The sequence below is a fragment of the Juglans microcarpa x Juglans regia genome, chromosome 3D (assembly GCF_004785595.1).
Source record: "Juglans microcarpa x Juglans regia isolate MS1-56 chromosome 3D, Jm3101_v1.0, whole genome shotgun sequence".
In the NCBI taxonomy this organism is placed as follows: domain Eukaryota; kingdom Viridiplantae; phylum Streptophyta; class Magnoliopsida; order Fagales; family Juglandaceae; genus Juglans; species Juglans microcarpa x Juglans regia.
Window position 1 is genome coordinate 38613078 of NC_054598.1, and position 26676 is coordinate 38639753.

Genomic DNA, 26676 nt, shown 5'->3' on the forward strand with positions numbered 1-26676 from the left:
TACAGAAATTGATATAAATTAACATTAAGTTAATTGAAAAGTTAAACACATCGCATGCTTTTAAACTATAAGACATTGAAAGGAAACCATGACCACATGCATGCTTGCTTTTAATTATTAGAAGCAGAAAATTGAAGACTCCTTACCTGTGGGAGGGGAAGAATAGCAAGAATATCAATTCGGAAGTACCACGAGAACATGTACCTCTTTGCTATTCGCCGAGCATCTGTAACAACCTTAATTCTTCCAACTTTACGGGCGCCATTGTCTATATATGGACAGATAAATTGCAAAATGATATTCACCATATAAATCAAGTCGGTCACCGCTCGCAAACAAATAGCTATGACATGTAATCTTTTATCCAGCTCAAGGCAGTTCTCATGTCCTTTGATCACGGGAATGTAAAAGAACAAAGGGTCCACTGATATTGCAATCACACAAGACACTACAAAAATCATCCTCCAGATTCGAAGGTTTTGCCCATGTGGGTCAAGAATTTTCATTTTTGTTGTTTTCTTTTCTTTTGTCTCACGCAGAACTACTCCATTGTGGGAAGCATGCTTCTCAACATCTTCATCCCTGAATAGAAAATAACAAGCAAGGAATCATGTTGATATGAATCACAAATTAATTCATATTTCAGTTCACCATTAGAGGAAAAGAAAAAGATAGAGGAAAGTTGATCATGATAAATGTTGTTTGGTCAGAAATTCAGTTTCTCCACAAGGGACAAGATATTTGTCAGAACCCATCAATGATGTCACTATTGATGTAGAGCTGGGCTCCAACGCTGATGGAGTAGTCAATTCCGACTTCCGACTCCGACGTAGGTCGGAGGCCATTTTGAGTTCCGATCCTGATTTTAAATCAGGCCATATTTTGACTCCAATCCATGTTGTCGGAATTGGAGTCGTACGTCAGAGCCCATTTCAGAACGTTGATGAGATTGTCGGAAGTTCTTGATCTTGATCGCGGAGCAGCCGATGGCTCGACCTGAGTCGTAGCTGGTGCATGAAGCTGGAGTCAGCATCGTTAGCGTAGTTGATGAATGCTTCGCAGTGGGCGGTGGAGGCTCGGGCGCTGTACTTCTTGAACGAGTCGTTGGGTTTGTTCAGTAGTTCTTGAGCGATTCGCCGACACCTCGACAGGAAGAGACGCAGTTGGCGAAGCCTTTGTTGGAGTAGACGGCGAAGTTGGCGTCTTTGTCATGCTTATTGTCCAGCACTGTGCTCGAGGAGTTGAAGGAACGGTACAAGTTGGGAGAAGGGTGGTTTTGGAGGAGGAGGAGGAGTGGTTTTGGAGAAGAAGAAGAAGAAGAAGAAGAAGAAGAAGGAAGAAGAAGCTTACCTCACCCCGTTCTCTTGCCGATGCCCACGGTAGCTCATACTTAACTGTACCTGCCGTACACTGTGAATTGCGCTTCTTGAAAAAACTGAAAACGGATTAGAGAAACGTAACATTCTTGGTCGATCTATCATTCCAAGTGCAACATCCAGAGATCGTTTAAAAACTGCAGCTGAAAGACATCATCACTAGGAAATTAAAATCTTCTTTTCCCAAACTCGGTAGAGTATCCGGACCCGGGGAAAAAGAAGAAGAAAAAGGAAACTCTTCGCGGTTGTGTCGGCCGGAGCTGAAACAAAAACAGACCATTCTAAATGTTGGGAATAAGTGTAGCTAAGACTAACTCGAAGTATAGTAGCGGAACTAAATGAAAGAAATTGATGACAATCACACAGAAAGAACACCAAGAATTAAGTGGTTCGACTCAAAATGAGCCTACGTCCACTGGTGGGGTCGGTATCGAAGATTTCACTATCAACAGAGATGGAGTACAGATCAATACAACAAAACTTCACAAGGAAGTTATCTCTCAAACTCACTCTAGAATTCTCTCTCAAGAAAATACTAAAACAAGAGCAAAATGTATTCTGAAGAAGATAGAAAAGAAATGGGCGCCGTTTGATATTTATAGGAAAAGTGAGAATTCACTTTTGTGAACATTGGCTCGAGCGAACGTCGAGCGAGTGTCGAGCGAGTGTCGAGCGAACGTAGATATTCTGCACTTCGCTCAAGCCAACAGTTGTGCAAGAGTCGAGCGAAGCTCTCTGCCTGAACTCGCTCGAGCTGGGTGTCGAGCGAGGGTCTAGCGAAGCTCTCTGACTTGGATATTGCTCGAGCTGAATGTCGAGCGATACTTGAGTGAAGCTCTCTGTCTGAATTCGCTCGAGCTGAGTGTCGAGCGAATGTCGAGCGAAGCTCTCTGTCTGACTTCGCTCGAGCTGAGTGAACCTCCGCTCGAGCGAACCTACGACACATGCACTGTTCAATCTGAATTCAAGCCACCTCATAACACTAAATGTCTATAAGCTAAGGTATCGAAAAGGAACGTATAATATTCATATAACAACTCATTGAACCTGATAGACTTGTCGAGTCAAGTCCATTATAATTAATTAAGTAGCTTCTCAGACTTTACCGATCGAGACTAGTCTACCCCCTCAAACACTTCTCACTAAGTCCAACTTCTTTTTCTTTACATTCTCTTGCAAATATAAATAGATATTAACAAAAAATCAAACAAGGTAGGCGACTGATCCCCGGCCAGCATTTGGTTGAAGGGACTCAGAAGAAAAAGAACATGAATTTGCTGATTGACCGAGCGTTTACCTATATATATATATAGAAAACCACGTGGGAACTCAAGAAAATAAAGGTGGAAACTAGAAGCCAATTATATGCATACATACAAATAAAGAAAATCAAAGCCGCGTAGAATTTCATGCAAGATGATGATCATGATCAAATTAAATTAGCTGACCAACCAATTGTCTCTTGACTTCTACTGGCTAGTACGATCATAAGGACAGTCAGCGTAATTTGGGGGCCTGATCTCCTTAATTATTTTGAGGATAAGTATCAATTTCTCTTCATTTTAGCTAATTAAGAACAACAACTAACGAGTTAATAACGGGATTATATAAGTAAATTACATTAATTATAGTATGAATCATGATGATCTGTAATTTCAAGACGTAATGTTGAAGTAGAGAGTAATTAAGACCATGCATATTATGAGATGGTGTTTAAGCTGCAATTCACGCTACAACATACATGCGTCGCCGCAAAAGACCGTGTGAAGGTTGTCGCAATTATCTGTTTTTTTCATTTTTATCTTCAAAATTTGATGGACGCAAATATTGTATCACAAAAATTTTTTTGCGGCGAAAAATAATTTTGCAGCGACATTTGTATCATGTGTGTGTATATATATATATATATATATATATATGATTAAAATAAGTTATCGATTTGAGACAGTGATAAACAGTGACTTTTGTTCATCCATTTTTTTCTTTTTGTTTTGCCGGTTTTATGCACAACTATGCTTTTGTCCTCATTTGCATCATTACGTTATTGTCCTCTAATTCATGTTTAAAAATACAATTAGATTTTTTGTTCTTCTAATATTAATTAGAATATAATAATAATAATAAAATATTAATATCTTACAAATAATCTCAATTGAAGATTTTTTTTTATTAAACTTTTGTGGAACAAATTAATAACTTAGGATTTTTTTTTATATATCTTATTAGATTTTAAAATAATAGTATATTTCGCATATAATATTATTTGAAAAGCTAACAATTATATTCATATGATTTTTCATAGTAATTCATAAAAATAAATTATAGTCATTGGACTAATAATATTTTCATTTTACAAAATGTAATTCTTATTTTTAGATTCCAATCTATGCATTAGCTTATAATTGGTCTTTAATTTATCATATTCACTATTTTATTTTTTGTGATAACGCATTCCATATTAACCTATTTTTAATGTATTTTTAAAATTATTATTAAAAGAATTAATAACACTTTTTATCCTTTGAAGATTATTTTGGTAAGAACATGCTTTTATTTTCTAAGGTCGATATTGCAATTCCAGATTTAAAAAGAATGGTAATATTATATTTAAGTTAAAAAATGAAAATACTGTCTTTAAATTTAAAGAATAATAATTTATTACTATAGGATATCATTTCAAAAAAATAATAATTGTCTTCAAATTATTTCTCATAATAATGAATCATAATAAATCCCTTTTTAAATTAATAATATTTTCATTTGAAAAAAAAACATTATAATTTTTTAAATTTCAAATTAATACTCTCTTTTTACATTTTATCATTCCAATAACGCTTACATCTATGAAGTTTTCTGAAAAAATTAAAAATATTATTATCTTATTTTATTTTCATTTATTATTATTGTTATTGATGCTGTTGTTGTTATTATTATTATTATCTACATGTCTAATTGGTCTTATAGTGGAGCAATACATGTCCTATTATGATTTCAATATAATTAGTTAATTTCCAATATTAGATCTGTTATGTGTTCAATAATTTTACAGTTTTTGTTTTCTTCATTTTTTTAAATATATTTATAAAATTTGTAAAATTTTTTGCATAGATTTATGATTATCTTTACATTTATCATACGTGTTGTTTTAATTGATATACATCTTAAACCTCATATCTACCATATTAGAAATGCTGTAGCGCTTTCAATAGGGAATACGTGCCTTGCAAGCTCTTACCTAGTGTATATATATAAAACATTGCCGTCTTATATTATTACCCATTTTGTTGACTATGTTGGGATATGTTATATGTACTTTACCAATTGCCGGTTTATTGTGCCCCAATCGAAAAATAAAGGGGGCGGCTATGTAGCCCCATTTTGACCGCTGGGCAGTAAAATTTTTTTTTTCACATTTTTTTAACATATTTAAATATATTTAAAAAATAAAAAAATATATCAATACACTTAAAATCACTTCCTTAATCACTAAGTAAAAAAAAAAAAAAAAATTTGACTAGCGGTCAAATGGAGGTGTCAAGTTGGGGAGGCAAAGTAGACTTTCTCAAAAATAAATGGAAGCGAACAATTGTTTTGCGATTTAGCTAAAATTGGATGCAAGCTAAATTTTTTCATTGAGAGTAATGTTTCATGGGTTCCATTGAGATGCGTTTGAATCTATGAAGTAGGTTGAAATATGTGTTTAAATGTATGAATTCGGTTGAGTATGTTTAACTTTTTATGGATAGTTAAAAACGTAGTGAGTCTCATTAATGATTGGTAAGAAATAGGTTGAGATGAGCTTAACACCCAAACAAACTTAATGGCCAATCAAATTTGTAATGTTGGGGCGGAGGTCCTTAAATCGATTAAGCGATCGTCTATTTATAATGCTAAGTCCAGATGACGCGGGATAGAATAATGATTATTCTGTAGGCTAATTTTAACATATAATTCACAGGGAAGGAAGACAAGAGAAACGCGCCCAAAACTCAGAGAAAACAACTCTGATGTTCAATTCAAAATTGTAAAAAATAAAGAAGCCCCAAATCAACTCACAAGCCAAGCTTTTAGAGCTGAAAAGCAACCATATCAAAATTTTACAAAAAATAGCAAAATCCCAATAATCATACAAAAAATAAATACGTAATAAAATAAGTAATCTGCCAAAAATCTGGCCCAAATCGAGTTCAGAATCACTTCATAAACTAGAAATGAAATGTTGCCATAAAAGACAAAAAATAACTAAAAATAGGGATTTAGAGTGGCAAACAGTGGAATTTGGCCTAAAAAATGATGCACACCGAGCGTAGCTCGAGGCTCATGACGTGTGCGATTTTGATTTGGGGTCATATGCACGATTTTGAAACCCGTAGCGAAAGTTATGGCCAAAATACCGAAATGTACCCAAAATTACTCCAATTAAGGAAAGATCACGATTTCCTACCATCTTTGTGCTGATTTGCCACCTCAAGATATTTCAGTGTAGTCAACGTGCAATTAAACAACTCAGCATCATCTGACTCAGATCCTCTTGCATCAGTCTCCTCAAGTTAGAAAGAGCTCACCCTCGAGTTCACAGTAGCTTTATCGGGATCCAGAAAACAACGTCTCAAGTTTTTCACATTAAACACATCATAAGTCTTCAAATGGCTAGGGAGGCGTAACCTATAGGCATTATCATTGATCTTCTATAGAATCTCATAGGGTCAAATCTTCCGCTCTTTAAGCTTATCATACTCACCAACAGGAAAATGATCACGAGTTAATACTGCCCAAACAAAATAACCAACATCAAAAAGTATCTGACGACGATGACTATCTGCTTGAACCTTGTACTTGGGATTGCTCTCGTGAATGACCAGCTTCACTTGCTCATGGATGCCCCTAAGATGTTTTGCCATCTCATCTGTCTTGTGATTTAAACGACCTACACGTGGGATAGTGGCTAAGTCCAGCACACTGGACGATTTCTTACCATTGACAATCTCAAATGGGCTCAGTCATGTGGTTCTGTTCTTGGATCTGTTATAGGCAAATTCTGCCTGGGAAAGAGCCAGATCCCATTGCTTTTGCTTATTTCCAGCCAAACTCCTCAAAAGGTTGCCCAAACTCAAGTTCACCATCTCAGTCTGACCATCTATTTGGGGGTGGTAGGCGCTACTGAAATTCAACTTTGTCCCCAGTTTCTTCCATAAACTCTTCCAGAAATGGTTCATGAACTTGGTGTCACGATCTGAAGTGATTGATCGGGGAACACCATGTAAGCAAACAATCTCATTGAAATAAAGATGAGCGATCTGAGCAACATCCACTGTTTTCCTGCAAGCTACAAAATGAGCCATCTTCGAAAACCTGTCAACCACAACCAAAATAGAATCCATGAACCGTTGGGTTCGGGGTAAGCCCAACATAAAGTCTATACTGACATCGAACCAAGGTGCCTCAAGAGCAGGCAAGTGGGCATATAGCCTGCATTTGTGAGAATCCACTTAGACCATTGACACATATAGCATCGCTCTACATAATTAGCCACATCACTGGTCAATTTGGGCCAATAGTAATCAAAGGAGACCAAGGGCAACATCTTATCTCGCCCAAAGTGACGCTCGCTATGAAGTTCACTAATAATCTATTGCCTTAGCGAACAATCTGGGATGCATAATTGTAATCCACAAAATAAATAACCTTTATGCAAAACAAAATCATTTCGTCGACCATCAGTTACCTCTCGAAATATCCTCCCAAATGAAGGATCTGCTACATACATATCACTGAAAACCTCAAATCCTGCAACTCTACCAGTCATGCTGGTTAGGAGTAATGTACGACGACTTAAGGCATCTGCTACGCGATTCAGACTTCCTGATAGGTGCCTTAACAAAAATGTGAATTCCTATAAGTAGGCCACCCATTTAGCATGTCGCCTGCTCAACTTGTGCTGGCCATTGATGTACTTTTAGGACCTCGTGGTCAGTAACAAGCATGAACTCCCTCTGCACCAAGTAGTGACGCCAATGCTTCAGATGGTAGAATCATATATAATATATTCTTAATACATTTTGAGGATATATATATATATATATATATATATATATATATATATATGCTTTATTTTGTAAATCAACTTGGTGCAATATTTTATGACGTGATCATATTGCCCCAAGAGTAGACCATTTATATAAAAGAAAAGAAAGAAAAATTGATGATATATAAATTAATGCTGTTTGGTCGGACGCCAATTATTAATTGCTCCACAAGGGACACAATAGTTGTAAGATTCCGTCAATGATGCCTTTCAGCCACACAAAACCCTCTAAATTAATATGTTTACAATAACAACATTTATATATCGATCGGCGCTGGTGGAAGAAGACAGAGGATGCCCACCTAGCCCAAGCCCCGTTCCTTGCCGACGCCCATGCGGGTAGCTCATTCTTAGTTGTACGTACCAGTAGACTGTGAATTCTGCTGATTCCTGAAAAAATGGAAAACAGATCAGAGAAACGTAAGTGCCACAATCTTATAATTAAAAAAAAAAGAAAAAAGTGCAACAATCTTAAGTAAATATATAACACCCTGTATTTTAGTGTATTTTTATTGAAGAATTATTTTTAATAATTCAAAAATTTATTCTCTTGTTTTAAAACTTTCAGATTTTTTAGTGGATTTAATTTTATGATTTTTAATTAGAATGTTTTCTTAATGTTTATTATTGTTATGCATTTAAATTTTTTTATTTTAAATTAATTGATGGCTGGATTTAATTATTGTATTTTCATTTTATCATTACGTTTAAATTATTTTAATTGACTTGCTATTTTAAAATCTTTTTCGTTGGATCAATTTCGTGACCCAAGATGTGAGGATTGGACCTCATTTCTTTCCCTCCATTTTCCATTTTCCTTTTTCTTTAACCTTCCCTTTTTTTTTCTTTCTTCTTCATTTCTTCTTCTCTCTCTCTCTTCTCTCCCACGCGACCTTTCCCCTTCCTCCCCCGTGCGTTTCCTTCTTCTCCCCAGCCCGTCGCCGCCGTGCTGCCGTGGCCGGCACCACCCACCCTTTAGCTCCCCCTCCCTCCGGCGACCACCCCCTTCCAACCTCAACCTCCCTCGCACCGCCGTTAGCCTCCACGAGCTCCTCAAAGCCGTGGCGTTCTCTTCGCTCCAGCGCTGCCGTCGCGCCACCTCCGGCCACCATCTCTTCACCACTTCATCATCGACCTCCTAGCAACCTAACCCACCCATCCTCAGCTCCGATCCGCCACTGGTGAAGCTCCACCATCCTCTTTTCCGTTTTGAGATTTTTGGCCTAAAACCGCCCTCTACGCTGCCACCCACGGCAAACCACCACCACCCCTAGCTTCACCGACATTCCTAAGCCCTACCCTATCAATTTCGGGTCTTGGTTTGTCTCCGTTCAAAAGTGGGTTTTTGAGACCCACGGTCACAGTGTATTTTACATTGTTACGTTGCCGTGCAGTCACTTCTAGCACCTCCGTGATCTTTCAAAAATTATATTATAGCATTGTAAGTATTTCTCAAATAATTTTTGAGATTTAAATATATTTTTACACTAACTCATATTTACTGTGAACTAGTTGGTTATGCCGGATTGAGTCCGAGGAGTAAGGGGGTCGGTTGGATTGGATTATGGAGTTGTTTGTGTGATTGGTTTATGATGTGAGATTTATTGGCGGTTTTGGATTTAAATATTGATGTTTTGAGTTTTGACGTTGGTTACGGTGGATATTGATGATTTTAGAAAGTGATGATATATTTTGGGATTATGAGGGTTTTAAGTTTTGAGGAATTAAAATAGATTATTTTAGAAGCTTAGGCTTAAATATCGAAATCTGTGAATGATTAAAAACTTACGAAAATTACGTGATTATTTTTATAGGTAATGATTTATAGTCGACTCGACATTTTTGAGGAAAATTCTGGAAATGCTAAGTCGTTTAGGTAAGCGGGGTTCCTATGCTAGATTTGCATAAAAAGAAATGAACTGATGTTGGTTTGTAAAAATGTGCATGTGGTTTTAAAAAGAAAAAGTGAAAAACAACCTTAGTATATGTTTTGCATTCGCTCATGAGATATGTAAGAAAGAGAAAATAATTGTTTCTGACATGAAATGTGTAGACATGAGCATTATTTGACATATTTATGAAATATGTAAATAAGCGAATATGATATCATTGAGATTTTTATGCATGTGGTATGAAATGATTTGGATCTGTTTTTGATCAAATGGAAATGATATGAATATGTTTCGCACGTGTTTTGATATGATGTGAATATGATAAAACTTTGGCATACTTATCTGTTTTGAATATGATTCTGGATATGGTTCTAATACGATGATACTGGTTCACATGATATAGCTGGTACCAACATGATATGATATGATATGAATGCACCCACTTTGGAAACAAAGTGATCTTTTACGTGTTCTTTTCTGTGTACACACTCGGGACTCTGAGATTGAAAAAGGGGAAGTTCACCATATGATACTGCCTGGTTTGGCCACCGGGGATAGCACAACCTTACTACGGGGGTTAATCATGGTACATGATATGATACGATATGACATGATATGATAAGATGAAGATGTTCATTTATGTTATGCCAAAGCGTTTTTGAATATGAAACGGATATTTAAATATAAACTGTTAGTTTTCAAATATGAAAATGGTTTTTGAATACTAAAAAAAAGGTCTTTGATTATGAAACGGATTTTTGAATATGAACAGTTGGTTGTTGAACATGACAATGGTCTTTAAATATGAAAATGGTATTTGAATATGGAAAGTGTCTTTAAATATGAACAATTAATTTTTGAGTCTGAAAAGTCTGAAGAGTCGTTCTGATTTTCTGATAACACGTTTCTGATATCTGCATATAAAAATGAAATGTTTTATTTCTGCATACGGAATTTTCTAAAAAGGCTCATGTTAACATACTAGTATATGTTTTCTGCTTACTGAGTTGTTGATAACTCACACCCTTCTTATCTCCAATATTTTCAGATGATTTTTGAATATTTCAACTGAGGATAAGGACCATGAAGAATTGGGTGAGATGACTTAAGAATAGTGGATTGAGAATAGAAAGCTTTCGATGAATATTGGTGATTTTTGATAATTATATTGTTGAAATGTGAGTTTAAGTGACATGTAGAGAAATTGGTAATTTTTGGGGTTACTGTATCGAGGATTTTATATACAAGTATGTGTGGTTAATTAAATTTGAGGTGTTTACGTTGGATTTGGAGCTTTTAGAAGAGTATTAGCAATGTTTGAGTTGATTATCAGGTAATTTGAGTTAACTATCCGGACGCTCGGGGACGGAGCATTACAGTTGATATCAGAGCTAAGGTTTGAAATTCTGCAAATTTTATGGATTGGGGTTTTGGGAATTCAAAGTTTTAGATTTGATTGGCTTGTTTTGAAGGTTGTAAGACATGACTTGGAGGTCTAGATTTCGATATTTATATAAGTTTGAATGAAAGCCAGGTTTGTGGTTTTGCATACTGTAATAAGATGTTTGATGACATTTATGGTCTTAAAAATTTGAAAGCACTAGGACATGATTTTAAAGATATTTGGTTTGAGCTTTTGCATACTCATGTTGGGTGGCCTATGAAATAGGAAGTTAATTCAGATTGGAGTTATGAAAATTTGTAGACTATAAGAGATGATTTTATTTGTTTTTAAAGTTTTAGAATCCGGCAACCTTTTGGAATATATTCTAGGATGTTTGAGGTCTTAGATGGTGTGGGTTTAAGAAATGGCTTTCTTTACACTTGGGGTTTTAGATCAAGTAGGCGTACTTTGTTGACTATAGGTAATGATCTTTTATAAGATGTAAGGTTTAGGTTTTTGAAGGTGCACATAAGTTCAATTGTAGGATAAGTTTGAGGTTCTACAGACTATAACATATGAGGTTTTGGATTTCGATTCAGTTTAGGAAGTAATTTCATATTTGATATATAGAGATTTGAAAACTAAGACATGATCATGGGGATATTTCAGGTTTGAGGTTCTGCAGACTAAAAATATTTGAGTTTTGGATATCCGTGGGTTTGGGAAGAAACTTCAAATTTGAGGTGTGGATTTGTAAAGGATAAGAGCTGATTTTGTAGACATTTAAGGTTTTAAATTTTGCAGACCTTATGATTGAGTTTTGAGATTTTGAGAATTTGGGATTTTAGATTCGACAAGCTTACTTTATAGACTATAAGAGATAATTTTTATAAGATTTAGGGTTTAGATTCTAAAGATGTATGGGAGTTTAGAGCGATGTCGGGTTTACAATTATCGATGGTATGAAGGACTATATAAGTTGGTTAAAGATATGGCTAAGAATGGGTAAAACCTTATGTGCAGTTCTAGAAAAGTTTAAAAGTTTAATTTGAAATTATTATTATTTTTATTTAAGTTGAATTTATTTGATTTGATTTGATTTGAGTTGATTTGATTTGAATGGAAATTATGTTATTTTATTTATTAAGTTTATTTTATTTTATAACTTATAAAAAAAAGTTTATTTTATTTTATAACTTATAAAAAAAAAAGTTTATTTTATTTTATATTATTTTATATTTTATTTTATTTTGTTCGTTTAGTTCGAAGTTGAAAAATGGGTTAAATGTTAAGTTATGGCAGGAAGATAGTACGATTGAGAATGCCATTATTTGGTATAAATATTTAGTGTAGTAAGCTTGAACTTTTATCGACTTGGTTTTGTAATCTTGAGGCATGAAAGGAACGGCAGGTCTAGGTGATCTCTTTGGGGCGTAGGATAATTGAGGTTTTAGATTTTGTGGAGATATGACAGAAGACTTTAGAATAGGAGGTTGTAAGTTCACCAAACTTTAAGGATAGATTTACGAGAATATCACCCAAGGTTTAAGGTTTTGCAGACTTTAAGAAATGATTTGCTATCTTTTAATATTTTAGATTTTGAAAGCTTCGGGAGTCTATTGTTTTATTATTGGATATAAGTTCATCGATCTTACAGATTTCGGAAAATGATTCTAATATAATTTGAGGTTTTAGAATTACAGATTTGAAGGACTGATTTGTAATAAGATTTGAGTTTTTAATTCCGCAGGCTTAGTGTGCTAGCTTTAATTATTTTTGGAGACTAAGTAGTCTGTGACCATTAAAATGGGGTTGATCAGAGTTGAGTTACTGATATGAGAATCTTTCAGGCGAGAATTTCTTTGGAGATGGAAGGTAATGATCTAGTTTGTGTATTTTTTAGGATTGAAGATGTTGATCTAGTTCAGAAAATGATTGTTTTTAGCTCAGGGTTACAGTGATAGGTTAAGGATTTAATCCATATCAATTTTAAGGATAATAGATGGTGCGGATTTAGGAAATGATTCTTGTTGAATTCGAGGATATAGGTCCAGATGATGAAAATGGTAACGATGGATCACTTGCATGTTTGGAGGCTTTTTGGTTTTGACTAAGGGTGCATGAGATCGATGCGTAGTAGTGGTGAGTGTGTATGCATTTCGGAGAAGTACAGGTCCTAGTCTCATTTTTTTTTACTTGGAAGAAGTGGCTTGGGTAGGTGCTGGAGAGGAGTAAATACAATAGTATTAAATTAAAGGGATTTTGGCTTGGAGTTTTTGGTGAGTCGATCGGAGTGTGTAGTCGAAGCGGGTTACTCAATGGAATGATGGTTGGCAATAATTATTGTGATTATCTATAGGAATTAATTGTGACTTGAGGTTGCTTAGGAATTTAAATTTTGAGGTTATACTTTTTTTTGGAGATTGCGCATCCAGTTGGTTGAATTAGGGACATTGTTATTTAACTTGAACTGAGATTGATGGGTCGTCATGTATGGTGTAGGATAAGATCTTGGAAGTTCAAACTTAGGCATCAGCGGTGGATGATATGATCAAGTATGTGAGTTAATATAGCATTAGGATCCTTGGGTGCTTTGCTTTGGCTTTTGGTGGATTGATGGTTTGAACAGTATGGCTTGCCTTGAGGTTTAATAGTGATGCGCTATTGAATGAATTATTCGTGCTAATATTAGCTTATAGGAATAGATGTAGGTGGGCAAGTTACCAAGAAGGTTTTGATAATGTTTTGGGTGAAGTCAATGGTGATTCGTAGTGAGTTTAGTTACCGCTAGATTATATATTATTCAGAATGTAGGTGATGAGCTTTTGGGTTTAGGTTGTCAGGTAGAAGTTTATAGGCGCTCTTATTGGTTGGCCGGGTTGGTATCGAGCCTTTTAGGGTATGTTCCTTACTTAGATAAGACAGATTTATTTTGGAGTGATGTTACTTGTTTGCACTTTGGGATGTTGAGGTTGATTGATATTGGTTTTCTGTCTAATATAATGGATGTATTTGTGGAGTATTGATTTTGATTAAGGCAGCAGAGTTATTTGAGGAATATGAGTGATAACTCCTGGTTTTGGGAAATATAATATTTTCTACCAAAAGGTGGTAAGAGTTTTGTGGTTAGTAGGTATGGAGCCATCTTATATTCGATGGTGTTAGTTTTATGAGGACATAAATTTTATGCATGTGGCGAATTATCAGAATGCGCAGCAGAAGCGTGATATTTGTGGTTGTAGTTAGGAGTTCGGATTTTGTGCTGATCTTGAGGAATTAGTGGTGACTCGAATTTTTGAGATGATACTTGTAGTTGGAGATTAATTACTCAGTTGGACCAATTATGTTATTGATGGTTAACTTTGGAAGTGGTCATTAGGTTACCAAAGGTAGAATTCAATGGAGGTTTAGAAGTTGTAGCATAGGAGTTGATTGATGTTAGCATGGATTATTGTATGGAGCTATTAATCATTGGAATTTATTGGATTTGTATTGAGGTTCTTGTGATAAAGGGAGATTTTGGGTAACATAGCCACCCTAGGAATACTGGACGTGAGATGCCATTGGAAGACTAATGCGAGTATGATGGAATTGCCTATGGGAGTAGGCTTGAGAGAACATTACTCATGCCTGTTGGGCGTTAGTGATGGTATGTTGTCTCAAGCGTATTCTGGTTGTATCTTGTATCCTGCTTTAGGGTGATGTATGATCTTACAAATTTCGAGGACGAAATTTTATTTTAAGGGGGGAGGATGTAACACCCCGTATTTTAGTGTATTTTTATTGAAGAATTATTTTTAATAATTCAAAAATTTATTCTCTTATTTTAAAAATTTTGGATTTTTTAGTGGATTTAATTTTATAATTTTTAATTTGTGAAAAATTAATTTGTTATGTTTTCTTAATGTTTATTATTGTTATGCATTTAAATTGTTCTTTATTTTAAATTAATTGATGGCTGGATTTAATTATTGTATTTTCATTTTATCATTACGTTTAAATTTTTTTAATTGACTTGCCGTTTTAAAATCTTTTTCGTTGGATCAATTTCGTGACCCAAGATGTGAGGATTAGACCTCATTTCTTTCCTTCCATTTTCCATTTTCCTTTTTCTTTCTCCTTCCCTTTTTTTTTTCTTTCTTCTTCATTTCTTCTTCTCTCTCTCTCTCATCTCCCGCACGGCCTCTCCCCTTTCTCCCCCGTGCATTTCCTTTTTCTCCCCAGCCCATTGCCGTCGTGGCCGATACCGCCCAACCCTTCAGCTCCCCCTCCCTCCGGCGACCACCCCTTCCAACCTCAGCCTCCCTCGCACCGCCGTTAGCCTCCACGAGCTCCTCAAAGCCGCGGCGTTCTCTTCGCTCCAGCGCCTCCGTCGCGCCACCTCCGGCCACCATCTCTTTACCACTTCATCATCGACCTCCGAGCAACCTAACCCACCCATCCTCAGCTCCGATCCGCCACCGGTGAAGCTCCACCATCCTCATTTCCGTTTTGGGCATTTTGGCCTAAAACCACCCTCTACGCTGTCACCCACGGCAAACCACCACCACCCCTAACTTCACCGACATCCTTAAGCCTTACCCTATCAATTTCGGGTCTTGGTTTGTCTCCGTTCAAAAGTGAGTTATTCAGACCCACGGCCACAGTGTATTTTACACTATTACGTTGCCGTGACGTCACTTCTAACACCTCCGTGATCTTTCAAAAATTATATTATAGGATTGTAAGTATTTCTCAAATAACTTTTGAGATTTAAATGTATTTTTGCTCCAACTCATATTTTCTGTGGACTGGTTGGTTATGCTGGACTGAGTCCGAGGAGGAAGGGGGTCGGTTGGATTTGATTATGGAGTTGTTTGTGTGATTGGTTTATGATGTGAGATTTATTGGCGGTTTCGGATTTAAATATTTGTGTTTTGAGTTTTGACGTTGGTTATGGTGGATATTGATGATTTTAGAAAGTGATGATATATTTTGGGATTATGAGGGTTTTAAGTTTCGAGGAATTAAAATAGATTATTTTAGAAGCTTAGGCTTAAATATCAAAATCCGTGAATGATTGAAACTTACAGAAATTACGTGATTATTTTTATAGGTAACGATTTATAGTCGACTCGACATTTTTGAGGAAAATTCTGGAAAAGCTTAGTCATCTAGATAAGCGGGGTTCCTATGCTAGATTTGTATAAAAAGAAATAAACTGAGGTTGGTTTGTAAAAATGTGCATGTGGTTTTAAAAAGAAAAAGTGAAAAACAACCTCAGTATATGTTTTGCATTCACTCATGAGATACGTATGAAAGAGAAAATAATTGTTTCTGACATGAAATGTGTAGACATGAGCAATATTTGACATGTTTATGAAATATGCAAATAAGCGAATATGATATCATTGAGATTTTTATGCATGTGGTATGAAATGATTTGGATCTGTTTTTGATCAAATGGAAATGATATGAATATGTTTCGCACGTGTTTTGATATGATGTGGATATGATAAAACTTTAGCATACTTATTTGTTCTGAATCTGATTCTGAATATGGTTCTGATACGATGATACTGGTTCACATGATATGGTTGGTACCAACATGATATGATATGATATGAGTACACCCACTTTGGAAATAAAGAGGTCTTTTACTTGTTCTTTCCTGTGTGCACACTCGGGACTCTGAGATTGAAAAAGGGAAAGTTCACTATATGATACTGCCTGGTTTGGCCACCGGGGATAGCACAACCTTACTATGGGGGTTAAACATGGTACATGATATGATACGATATGACATGATATGATAAGATGAAGATATTCAGTTATGTGATGCCAAAGCGTTTTTGAATATGAAACGGATATTTAAATATAAACTGTTGGTTTTCAAATATGAAAATGGTTTTTTGAATACTAAAAAAAAGGTCTTTGATTATGAAACGGATCTTTAAATATTAACAGTTGGTTGTTGAACATGACAATGGTCTTTGAATATGAAAATGGTTTTTGAATATGGAAAGTGTCTTTAAATATGAACAGTCAATTTTTGAATCTGAAAAGTCTGAAGAGTCGCTCTGATTTTTTGATAACACGTTTATAAGATCTGCATATAAAAATGAAATGTTTTATTTCTGCATACGGAATTTTCTAAAAAGGCTAATGTTTACATACTAGTTTATGTTCTCTGCTTACTGAGTTGTTGGTAACTCACCCCCCTCTTATCTCTAATATTTTCAGATGATTTTTGGATATTTCAGCTGAGGATAAGGACCATAAAGAATTGGGTGAGATGACTTAAGAATAGTAGATTGAGAATAGAAAGCTTTCGATGAATATTGGTGATTTTTGATAATTATATTGTTGAAATGTGAGTTTAAGTGACATGTAGAGAAATTGGTAATTTTTGGGGTTACTGTATAGAGGATTTTATATACAAGTATATGTGGTTAATTAAATTTGAAGTGTTTACGTTGGATTTGGAGCTTTTAGAAGAGTATTAGCAATGTTGGAGTTGATTATCAGGTAATATGTGTAAACTCTCCGGACTCTCGGGGACGGGGCATTTCAAAATAAAAGGCTGCATGCAGCTAATTAAGACAATAATATGATGATCATCACGAAGAAGCAAAGGTCTTCTCGAGTACACTTTTACAAATCTGAGTAGAGTAGTATAGTACTCTCAGCTCGGACGTCGTGTTAAATCATTTAGACAATAAATAGATCATAGTACTACTTCTATATATCAATCCCCTTTCTATGAAAAAATTGAAAAATAACCTTTATTCACGTAACAGTTCGTTGAACCTTGATCATAAGACTCTTGTATTTTGTTTGAGCAGATCGCCACTATATATATATATATATATATATATATATATATATATATATCTTATATATAATAAGTGCCAATAAGCAGGTGTCGTCCACTATTTTTTTGGATTTTGCCCTCCACCATCTATGTATTTTACCTTCCTGCTCTGTCTCTCGTCAGTTTTAATTTGGGTTTTGCCGAATGGATTTTGCCGAATTAATTTCGTTATCCTGTTCTGAATATGTCAACATTTCTTTCCCATTTTGTCCTCTACTCTCGTATGTTCTGGATTTCACCTTTCTGCACGACACTATTTTTTTTGATTTTGCCCTCCACCATCGATGTATTTTACCTTCCTGCTGTCTCTCATCAGTTTTAATTTGGATTTTGCCGAATGGGTTTTGCCGAATTGTTTCGTTATTATCCTGTTCAGAATATGTCACCATTTCTATCCCATTTTGTCCTCTACTCTTGTATGTTCTGGATTTCACCTACTCTAGTATGTTCTAGATTTCACCTTTCTGCCGAATTATTTTCCAATTCTTATCCTATTCTAGAAAAGTATTGTTCTAATTAGATTTTTACTTCTTTAAGTTTCCCACCGCCTTTGCAGTTGTTATCAGATTCTATTTTTAATTTTTTCTCACTGCTTGCGGTTTACCATAAAAGCAATTGTCACCGTCTCATTTTCTACTGTTTTTGTTACTAAATTTTTCAAATCTATTTCCTTGCTTCCGCGTTTAAAATTTACTGTCAGATTTTACTGCTTGGCTTTCGAATTTCAGATTAAATTCGGTATGCTTTCCGTTTGGTTTTATGCTCTATTAATTATGAAATTTCCTTTGCTTTCATAAAATAATAAATACTTATAGATGTGAAAATCTTTTTATGTTTTTTATGATTACAGAAACCATTAATTACAGCTTAGCAAAATTATATTGTAGACTCATAACATCAGGACATAATTACTTTTACATTCATAACATGTATATACATAACGTAAAAGACATATAAATAACATGTCAAGAATTTCTTGGTTGAATATCCTAGACTTTTTTTTTTTTTAAGTATTTCCAGACTTAATACTTAAAATTCTAAAAATTTAAGCCAAAACTCATAACATGTAATAGATTTGTTATATATGTGTGTCAAACATATAAATTTTCAAATATGAAAAAGGTTGGTATACGTACAGGAAAAAAAAAAACCCCAACAGAAATGAACACATGCATTCATTTATCTACAAGTTCACAATAGAAGAAAAAAAAATAAATGTAAAAAATAGGAACATCGAAGATATGAAAATTTGTTGAGATTTAAAATAACAGAACAATAGAGTGAAAGTAAAATAACAGAAACGATATTAAATTTTCACATCTAACAAATGATATGATATAGACATTTCAGCCGTCAAACATATGAGATTTCAGGTTTGAGATAATAACAAAAACTCATAACATGTAATAGATATGTTATATATGTGTGTCAAACATATAAATTTTCAAATATGAAAAAGGTTGGTATACGTATAGGAAAAAAAACCCCAACAAAAACGAACACATACATTCATTTATCTAGAGATTCACAATAGAAGATATGAAAATTTGTTGAGATTTAAAATAACAGAACAATAGAGTAAAAGTAAAATAACAGAAACGATATTAAATTTTCACATCTAACAAAGAAATGATAGACATTTCAGCCGTCAAACATATGAGATTTCAGGCTTAAGATAATAACAAAAGTAACAAATAAAGAAGAGATGCAGGAATTTACAAAACAAAACAAAAAAATAAAGAAACTTACGAACACACATATGGACACAATTGCTTCAAATATATGAATGTCTCCAGAAATAAACTCACATAAAAAAAAAATACGCCAACTCAGATCTGTAGAAAATGAACATCACATCTTCATTTACTTAATGGAGGCAAAAATTAACAAACAAAATAAAAAAACAGAAGACGAAGGCGTAAAAAAATTGCAGACGAATGAAAAAGTAAAAATAAATAGAAATAAAGTTTAGATCTGAACATGATAGCTTCAAATATATGAAGATCTGTTCAGATCTATAGAGAGAAAAAAAACAAATATAGCGCCCTAAAAAAATATACATGGAATCGGATCTGTAAGACAGTAATTTAATACAAAAAAATATATGAAAAAGCTATAAACATTGACTACGATCTGAAGATTTCTAGATCTGTAGAGAAATTAAATAAATAAAAAAACTATTGTTCAGATCTCAACAAAATATCTTCAAATATACAAGGATCTGTTTAGATCTTTAGACAAAAAACTCCAGATATAAGCCAACTAAAAGAAATTTCTATCCATTCCGATCTGCATGTCAGAAGCACAAACAAAACGAAAAATAAAAAATAAAACCATTTACAAAAAAAAACACCTACAAACTAACGAAAATGTAAAAAAAAAAAAAACAGAGGGGAAGATAGAAACGGAGAAATAAAACCACTTAAGAAAAATAAAACCTACAGATGAAAGAAACCAATAGAGGAGGAAAAAAAAACAGAAATAGACGAAAAGGGAGAAGACGAAAAAGCCAGAAGAAGAAAGGTGAAAAAGAAAAAAAACAAAGAGAAGAGAGGCGGAGGATTAGAGGAAAAGTGAGAAGAAGAAAAACAGATGAATTGAGGGGTATAATGATGTATTTATAGTGGTAGGTATAAAACTAGGGTCTTCTTTTAGGCAAAACGTCGCCCTTTTTGAAATGTCATTGATGGGTGTTACACGGCTGTGCTGGAAACGGCGCCGTTTAGGTGACTTGGGCTGATGATTGGGCTGGGTTTGTAGGGCTGATTTTCCTTCTTTGTTTTCTTTTGAGCTTTAAGTGAGAAAAAAAAACCCCTAATAAAATTAAGACTTTTAATAAAATTAACAATATTAATTTCACTAATATAATTATAAAACTTCATGATGTAAAAATATATATTCTATTACATTTTTTTTTACAGGTTTTCTGTTCCTGTTCTTCATTTATTATTCTTTATTACTGTTATATTATAATTATAAACATTATGCAAATCATGTGTATAATATGTGTTGTAAACAAAAAAATAAATTCTGAAAACATAGACATAAATCTGTACCCCATTTGTAGTTAAGATTTCTATGTTATTTATCAATATTTTGCACATAACAAATGTGATTTTTTTTATGATAAAAAATAAAAACTTAAAATATAGATGAAACTCTATGCATTAATATTTAAAATTAAGAAATTGTGTAAATCTAAATTATAGTTTTGCTGTTTATTGTGGATTGGCAAGTAATTAATTTTTCATATGTTTTCATGTGTTAAATAATTATATGATTAAATTATTTAACACTTATTTAACAATTATTGTTATCCGATTGAAAACTATAGAAAAAAAAAATATAGAAACAAAAGAAAAAAGATTTAGGATATTACGCGACTTTTATTTGCAATCTCACAAATTTTATTCTTATTATATAGTTATTTTTGTTTGTGACAGTTAGATAGCCACTTATTATAATTGAATTTAAATAAAAAATATTAACAAATTATATTTTAATATGTTAGTATAGCTTTATTTAACAAACGACAATGTATTATTGGAATAATCATATGATCTTATATAATATATTTCTTTATAACAGGCGTTATGGTTTTGTCACTTTGTGCTTGTCTTTCTGTTCGTTGTTCGGCTCTAATTCTAATGATCTTTTATTTGCCCCTATCTCCAGGTATGTATTATTATTATTTATACAAATAGATATTGTTATTTATATTTTATAATATTTAATGCATTTATTTTTACAATGCACCTTGCAAATATATGGAATTGTGATTATCAATTAGAATTGCTCAATATTTATTGTATTTGTATTAAGATTTTTAATTGTAAATAGTTCAATATCATATTAAATAATTTGGTTTTAATATTAAGCATATTTTATTGATTGAATGATATTTATTTATGCTTTAAATGTAGATAACTGTACTATTGTTTATTTTTTATTATGTTGTTTTTGTACTTTATATTTTATGTGTTTGACAGATTGTTATTGATTTTTTATTAGTTTGTAAGATTGTTGCTACATTCTCATCTTGTCGTAAGAATGTCAATTGGTAGGCTGATCTTAATTAAAAATAAATCAATTTTTATTAAAACTTTCCTAATTCAATAGTCACTTTTTTATTTACAATAGAAAATTGTGTAATTATAAATATGTTCGCGCAAATTCCTATATTATAATCATAGATATTCTGAAGATAATATATATGATTATTTTTATGATCAATGAGAATCTTAAAATATTGATAAAACTATTACATTTTAAAATTATATATATTAACCTATTTTTTATTATTACATATCTTTAGATTTCATAAATATTATTTTTAAAAATATTTTTTATATTTTCACAATTGGGCACACGTGCAATGCACGTGTTTGCCCTTTACTAGTATATATATAAGTAGCTATGGAGCCGTACCTGGAGCGAGAGTTTCCGTGTATACCTCAAGTCTTGCCATAGCTGTGTGCATATGTATATGTATATATATATGTATATGTATATGAGCCATTAGCTAGTGGTCCTTTTTTTCTTTTCATTTTTTGACAACGCTTCTGTAAACATTTCATATATATTAATCATGTCTTTCTAATTACCAACATGGAAATTTTAATTTTTAGTGTAAATGCATATACTGAACAAATCAAAGTTGGCGACTTGGTCAGTTGCAAATTGAAGCGATTAAACAAAAAACAACTTGCTAATTCGTGAATGGGGCCCTCGAGAGTAGATATTGCAAAACCATGTACATAAAGGTGGAAAAAAGATTATATATATGCATATATATGTTGCAAGTTGATTAAAAAAAAAAAAGAAAAAAAAAACTTAGATATGGAATATTCGTATAACGGCCTAACCATCCACTCGCGACTATCCGCACCTTGATCATGATCTAAGCACATGGCTCCATAATAAAATTATGTCGACGCGCGTACGGTCTGAGATTAATTTTTTTTTTTTTTTTTGATAACCAATGAATCATTCATTCCAAAATAGTAAAGTCCTTACAAGATATCGCTTCCATCAAGTCATATCGCTTCTGATACAAATGAAGGACAAGAACCCCACCACGTTACCATATCCTCAACATTCCATGCATGCCTTGCTAATTGGTGCGTAGCTGCATTGCCTAGCCTGTTCACATGTAGAATCTGAACCTATTGAAAACCTCTCAACATATGTCAAATGTCATGAAGTAGAAATGCAAGATCTGTTAAAAACCCAGTTTGAGAGTTCAAAGCATTTACAAGAATCAAGCAATCCGATTCCAACACCAATTTTTGAACACCCCATTGAGCACAAAATTGTAAACCCCTCAACATGGCACTTGCCTCAATAAATTTCGGAGAAACAACATCATCTTCTAACTTACTACAAGTAGCAACCACACAGCCTTGATCATCCCGAAGGATAATCCCAATACCTGCCTTGTGTAAATCAGGGAAAATAGCACCATCCACATTTAATTTCAGAAAATCTTTATTACTTCCTTACCAAAACCATAAAAAACTTACACCTGTTTGTAAACCGACTGCATGGAGAGGGCATTATTAACAACAGCTGAACATAGATGCACCACCTGCTCATATATAAACTGGTTCCTACGATACCACAAAACCCAGCAAGTAACAAAAAATGTTGCAAGCATTTCAGCACCACCCTTATCTCTAACATGAAGCGCCAAATCTCAAAAAGATAAAGTATGTTGTAAAATCCTCAAAGGAGGTAAATACTGCAGGAATATATCATGAATAATAGGACAGAAAAATAAAGCGTGGGCTACATCTTCAGAATACAAATTGTAGAAAACACATTTATCTTCATCTTTAATCCTTCTTCGTCTCAAATTCTGAAAAGTAGGTAAGTTTTCTTGGCATGCCCTCCAGGTAAAAATTTTCATTTTCTTGGGAATCTTCAACTGCCATAGACACTTCCAAATCTTCAAACTTTGTCCACTTCTTGACCCCTCACCTACATTATGAGAAACTTCCAACTGCAATACTTTATACCCACTCTTGACTGAGTAAGAACCACATCGTTCTTGAGTCCAAAACCATGAGTCTTCTTGAGCTAAGCAAAAATTAAGTTTTAGAATTAGATTTGCCAATCTTGGACTAAAGAGAGCTCTAACAACATCGATCTTCCACCAACCTGTACTTTCATCGATTAATTCATGAACCATCAAAGTATCTTCATTTATCTGCCCCACAGCTTCCTGAAACTCATCCCAGCCGCAACCAGGTATCCAAGAGTCGCGAAAGACTCTAACACTCCTACCGTTTCCCACTCTCTACATACAATCAAATTTTAACAAAGGTAAAGCACTAAAAATTTCTTTTCAAACATACGGAGCATTAATATCAATATTAGCCTAAAAAAAACTACAATTTGGAAAGTACCTTGCTTTAAACACTCGATAAAGGATAGAATTCTGTTGTGTGAGAAGCCGCCAGCCATGTTTTGCAAGTAGTGCCAAGTTGAAGTCACTAAGTTTCTTAAAGCCCATACCACCACGAAATTAAGAAGTACAAGGTTTTGCCTAACTAACCCAATGAATTTTCTTTCCTTGAGCTTGATTACCCCCACCAAAATCGAGCCATCATCATCTCCAACTCATGACTCAAAGACTTTGGAAATAAAAAACAACTCATAGCATAAGTTGGTAAAGACATAGCTACAACTTTTACCAAAACTTCTTTACCTCCTTAAGAAATCAAATTCCCTTTCCAAACTTGTAGTTTTTGGCACAACCGGTGTTTAATACCAGAAAAGCCCGTTGTTTTGATCTCCCAACCATCGGTGGTAGCCCCAAATATTTCTCATACTGCTGTGTAGAACTTCCACCCCAAAGCTGCATAATTTCTGTTTGCAAGTCCTTGTCAACATTTTTACTAAAGACCATTGAGGTCTTCCTCTCATACAATCTCCCTCTCACCTTCAGCTCCATGTGATAAGCACTCTTCACAGAATATTTACCATTTTTTTGCTGGCCTCTAGATCAATCTGTCCACTTCCCACATTCGACTAATAGGTATTGAAAGTATCAAATTAGCCTCATCTTCTTCAAAAATCTGCCTAATCAATTATTCCTTCCACCTTTTACTATCCTTATCAACAAGGTCACATACTTGAGCATCATTTTGCAACACTTTAATTTGTGATTGAACACATCCCAGTAACTGGTTTTGGTAGCCATTTTTGTCTCCATATATTAATGGTCTCTCCATTCCCCACCTTCCGTATCAACCCACTCCTTAGCACATCCAAACCAGACCAAATAATACTCCAGATAAATGAAGGAGATTTACCCAAGGGGGAATCCAGCAGCTAAGCATTTTTAAAATATTTTTCCTCAAAAGCTTTTGCAACAAGGGATTAGGGGACTTTTAGCATTCTCCATCCTTGTTTTGCAAGCATGGCCTTGTTAAGTTTTCTACTTGCTTAAATCCCAACCATCCTCTTGCTTTACTCAACCCCATTTTGTCCCACCTCCACCAATGTATCCCTTTCTCATTCTTGTTCTGTGACCACCAAAACCTAGCAAACAATGCTTCAATCTCTTGACACAATCTTTGAGGTAATTTGAATACACTCATAGTATACGTGGGGATGACTTGTAAGATTGTCTTTATCATCACTTCTTTACTAGCTTTTGAGAGAAAAACATTTTTCCAATTTTGCAATCTTTGCCACACTCTCTCCTTAATACTCCTTAGTGCATTATACTTAGACCTACCAAGAACTGCTACCAGCCCCAAGTATTTCTCATATATATCACAAATAATAGACCCCGCCACACACTTCCTTTGTATTAGAGTTGAAAAGACTGGAAGTTTATGCTTGTTCAATAGCTGACCCGAAGCTTTTTCATACCATTCTAAAATCGAATAAATGCTGGCCCATTCTTATTTCTTTGCTCTACGAAAGATCACATAATCATTTGCAAATAATAGGTGATTAACCCTCAACACCCCCCCCCCCCCCCCCCCCCCCCAAAAAAAAAAAATGCTGCAATGCCTTTAATAACACCATCCCTTTTAGCTTTCTGAAAAAGTTGACTCAACCCTTTTGCACATATCAAGAATAGGTAGGGGGAGATGGAATCCCTCTGTCTTAGCCCCCTTGTTGGTATAACCTTCCTAGGCTTCCCATTTACTAAAACAGAATAACTCACAGATGTGACACATCTCATTAGCAAAGCTGGTTATTCTATCCCCAAACCCCAACCTTCTTAACATGGCTTCCAAGAAATACCACCCAAACCTAAAGTAGGCCTTAGACATGTTTAATTTAATAGCCATGCTACTAGTCTTACCCTTCTGTTTAGTTTGCATCGTGTGAAGCAATTCAAATGCCACCATTATGTTATCAGTTATGAGTCTACCTGGGATGAAAGCCTTTTGGTTTTGGGATATTACCTGATTCAGTACCTTCTTGACTTTATTTGCCAGCACTTTTGAAATTAACTTATACAAAATATTGCATAAGCTAATTGGCCTAGAGTCCACCATTGACTTTGGATCCTTCACCTTAGGTATCAAGGCTATATAAGTGTGGTTTAAGCCTTCATTTTAGACTCCCCCTTTGAGAAACTCTAGCATTGCCAAACAGACCTCCTCCCCTACAGTATCACAATGATTTTGAAAAAACCCTACCCCAAAACCATCAAGATTAGGGGATTTCCATGCTAACATTTGTTTCAAGGCCTCTTCCACTTTTTCCCTTTTAAAATCACTTTCTAGCCCTCTCAACATTTCTGGTGTGATCTTAGATTCAGTAGCAGAGATACCCCTTTCTGTTTCATGGACTAAAGGAGAGGATGATGTGAATATCTCATTAAAATATCCCCAAAAGCCATCTTCAATATCATTCTTTGCAGTCAACTGTTGCCCCTGAGCATTGACAACTTTCTGGATAGTATTCTTTTTCTTCCTCTGGCTTGCATAGGCATGAAAGTACTTACTAATACAATCCCCCTGTTGCAGCCAGTGTCTCTTGGCCCTCTGCTTCCACCATGTATTTTCTTGATCCAGTAAGTTATTGAGCTCCCCACTCACTTGTTTTATCAATACAGAATG

The 26676-nt window shown here is 34.3% G+C and overlaps 2 protein-coding genes across 2 annotated transcripts in view; both read right to left on the reverse strand.

Moving 5' to 3' along the window:
- LOC121254173 (cyclic nucleotide-gated ion channel 1-like) overlaps positions 1-26676 on the reverse strand; it is a 45895-nt gene that overhangs the window by 3927 nt on the left and 15292 nt on the right. Inside the window, exons 2-3 of the mRNA XM_041154130.1 lie at positions 1351-1519; positions 147-582 (exon numbers count right to left, since the gene is read on the reverse strand). Of these exons, the coding sequence (XP_041010064.1) occupies positions 147-582; positions 1351-1481 (567 nt within the window). The 5' untranslated portion in view covers positions 1482-1519. The remainder of the gene's footprint in view (positions 1-146; positions 583-1350; positions 1520-26676) is intronic.
- On the reverse strand, positions 6377-24545 carry LOC121255312. The gene is made up of 6 exons (XM_041155574.1): positions 24363-24545; positions 23750-23888; positions 22846-23021; positions 22675-22755; positions 7826-7851; positions 6377-6845 (listed from the first exon to the last, which is right to left on the reverse strand). Exons 1-6 carry the CDS (start codon positions 24543-24545, stop codon positions 6377-6379), a joined length of 1074 nt encoding a protein of 357 aa, XP_041011508.1.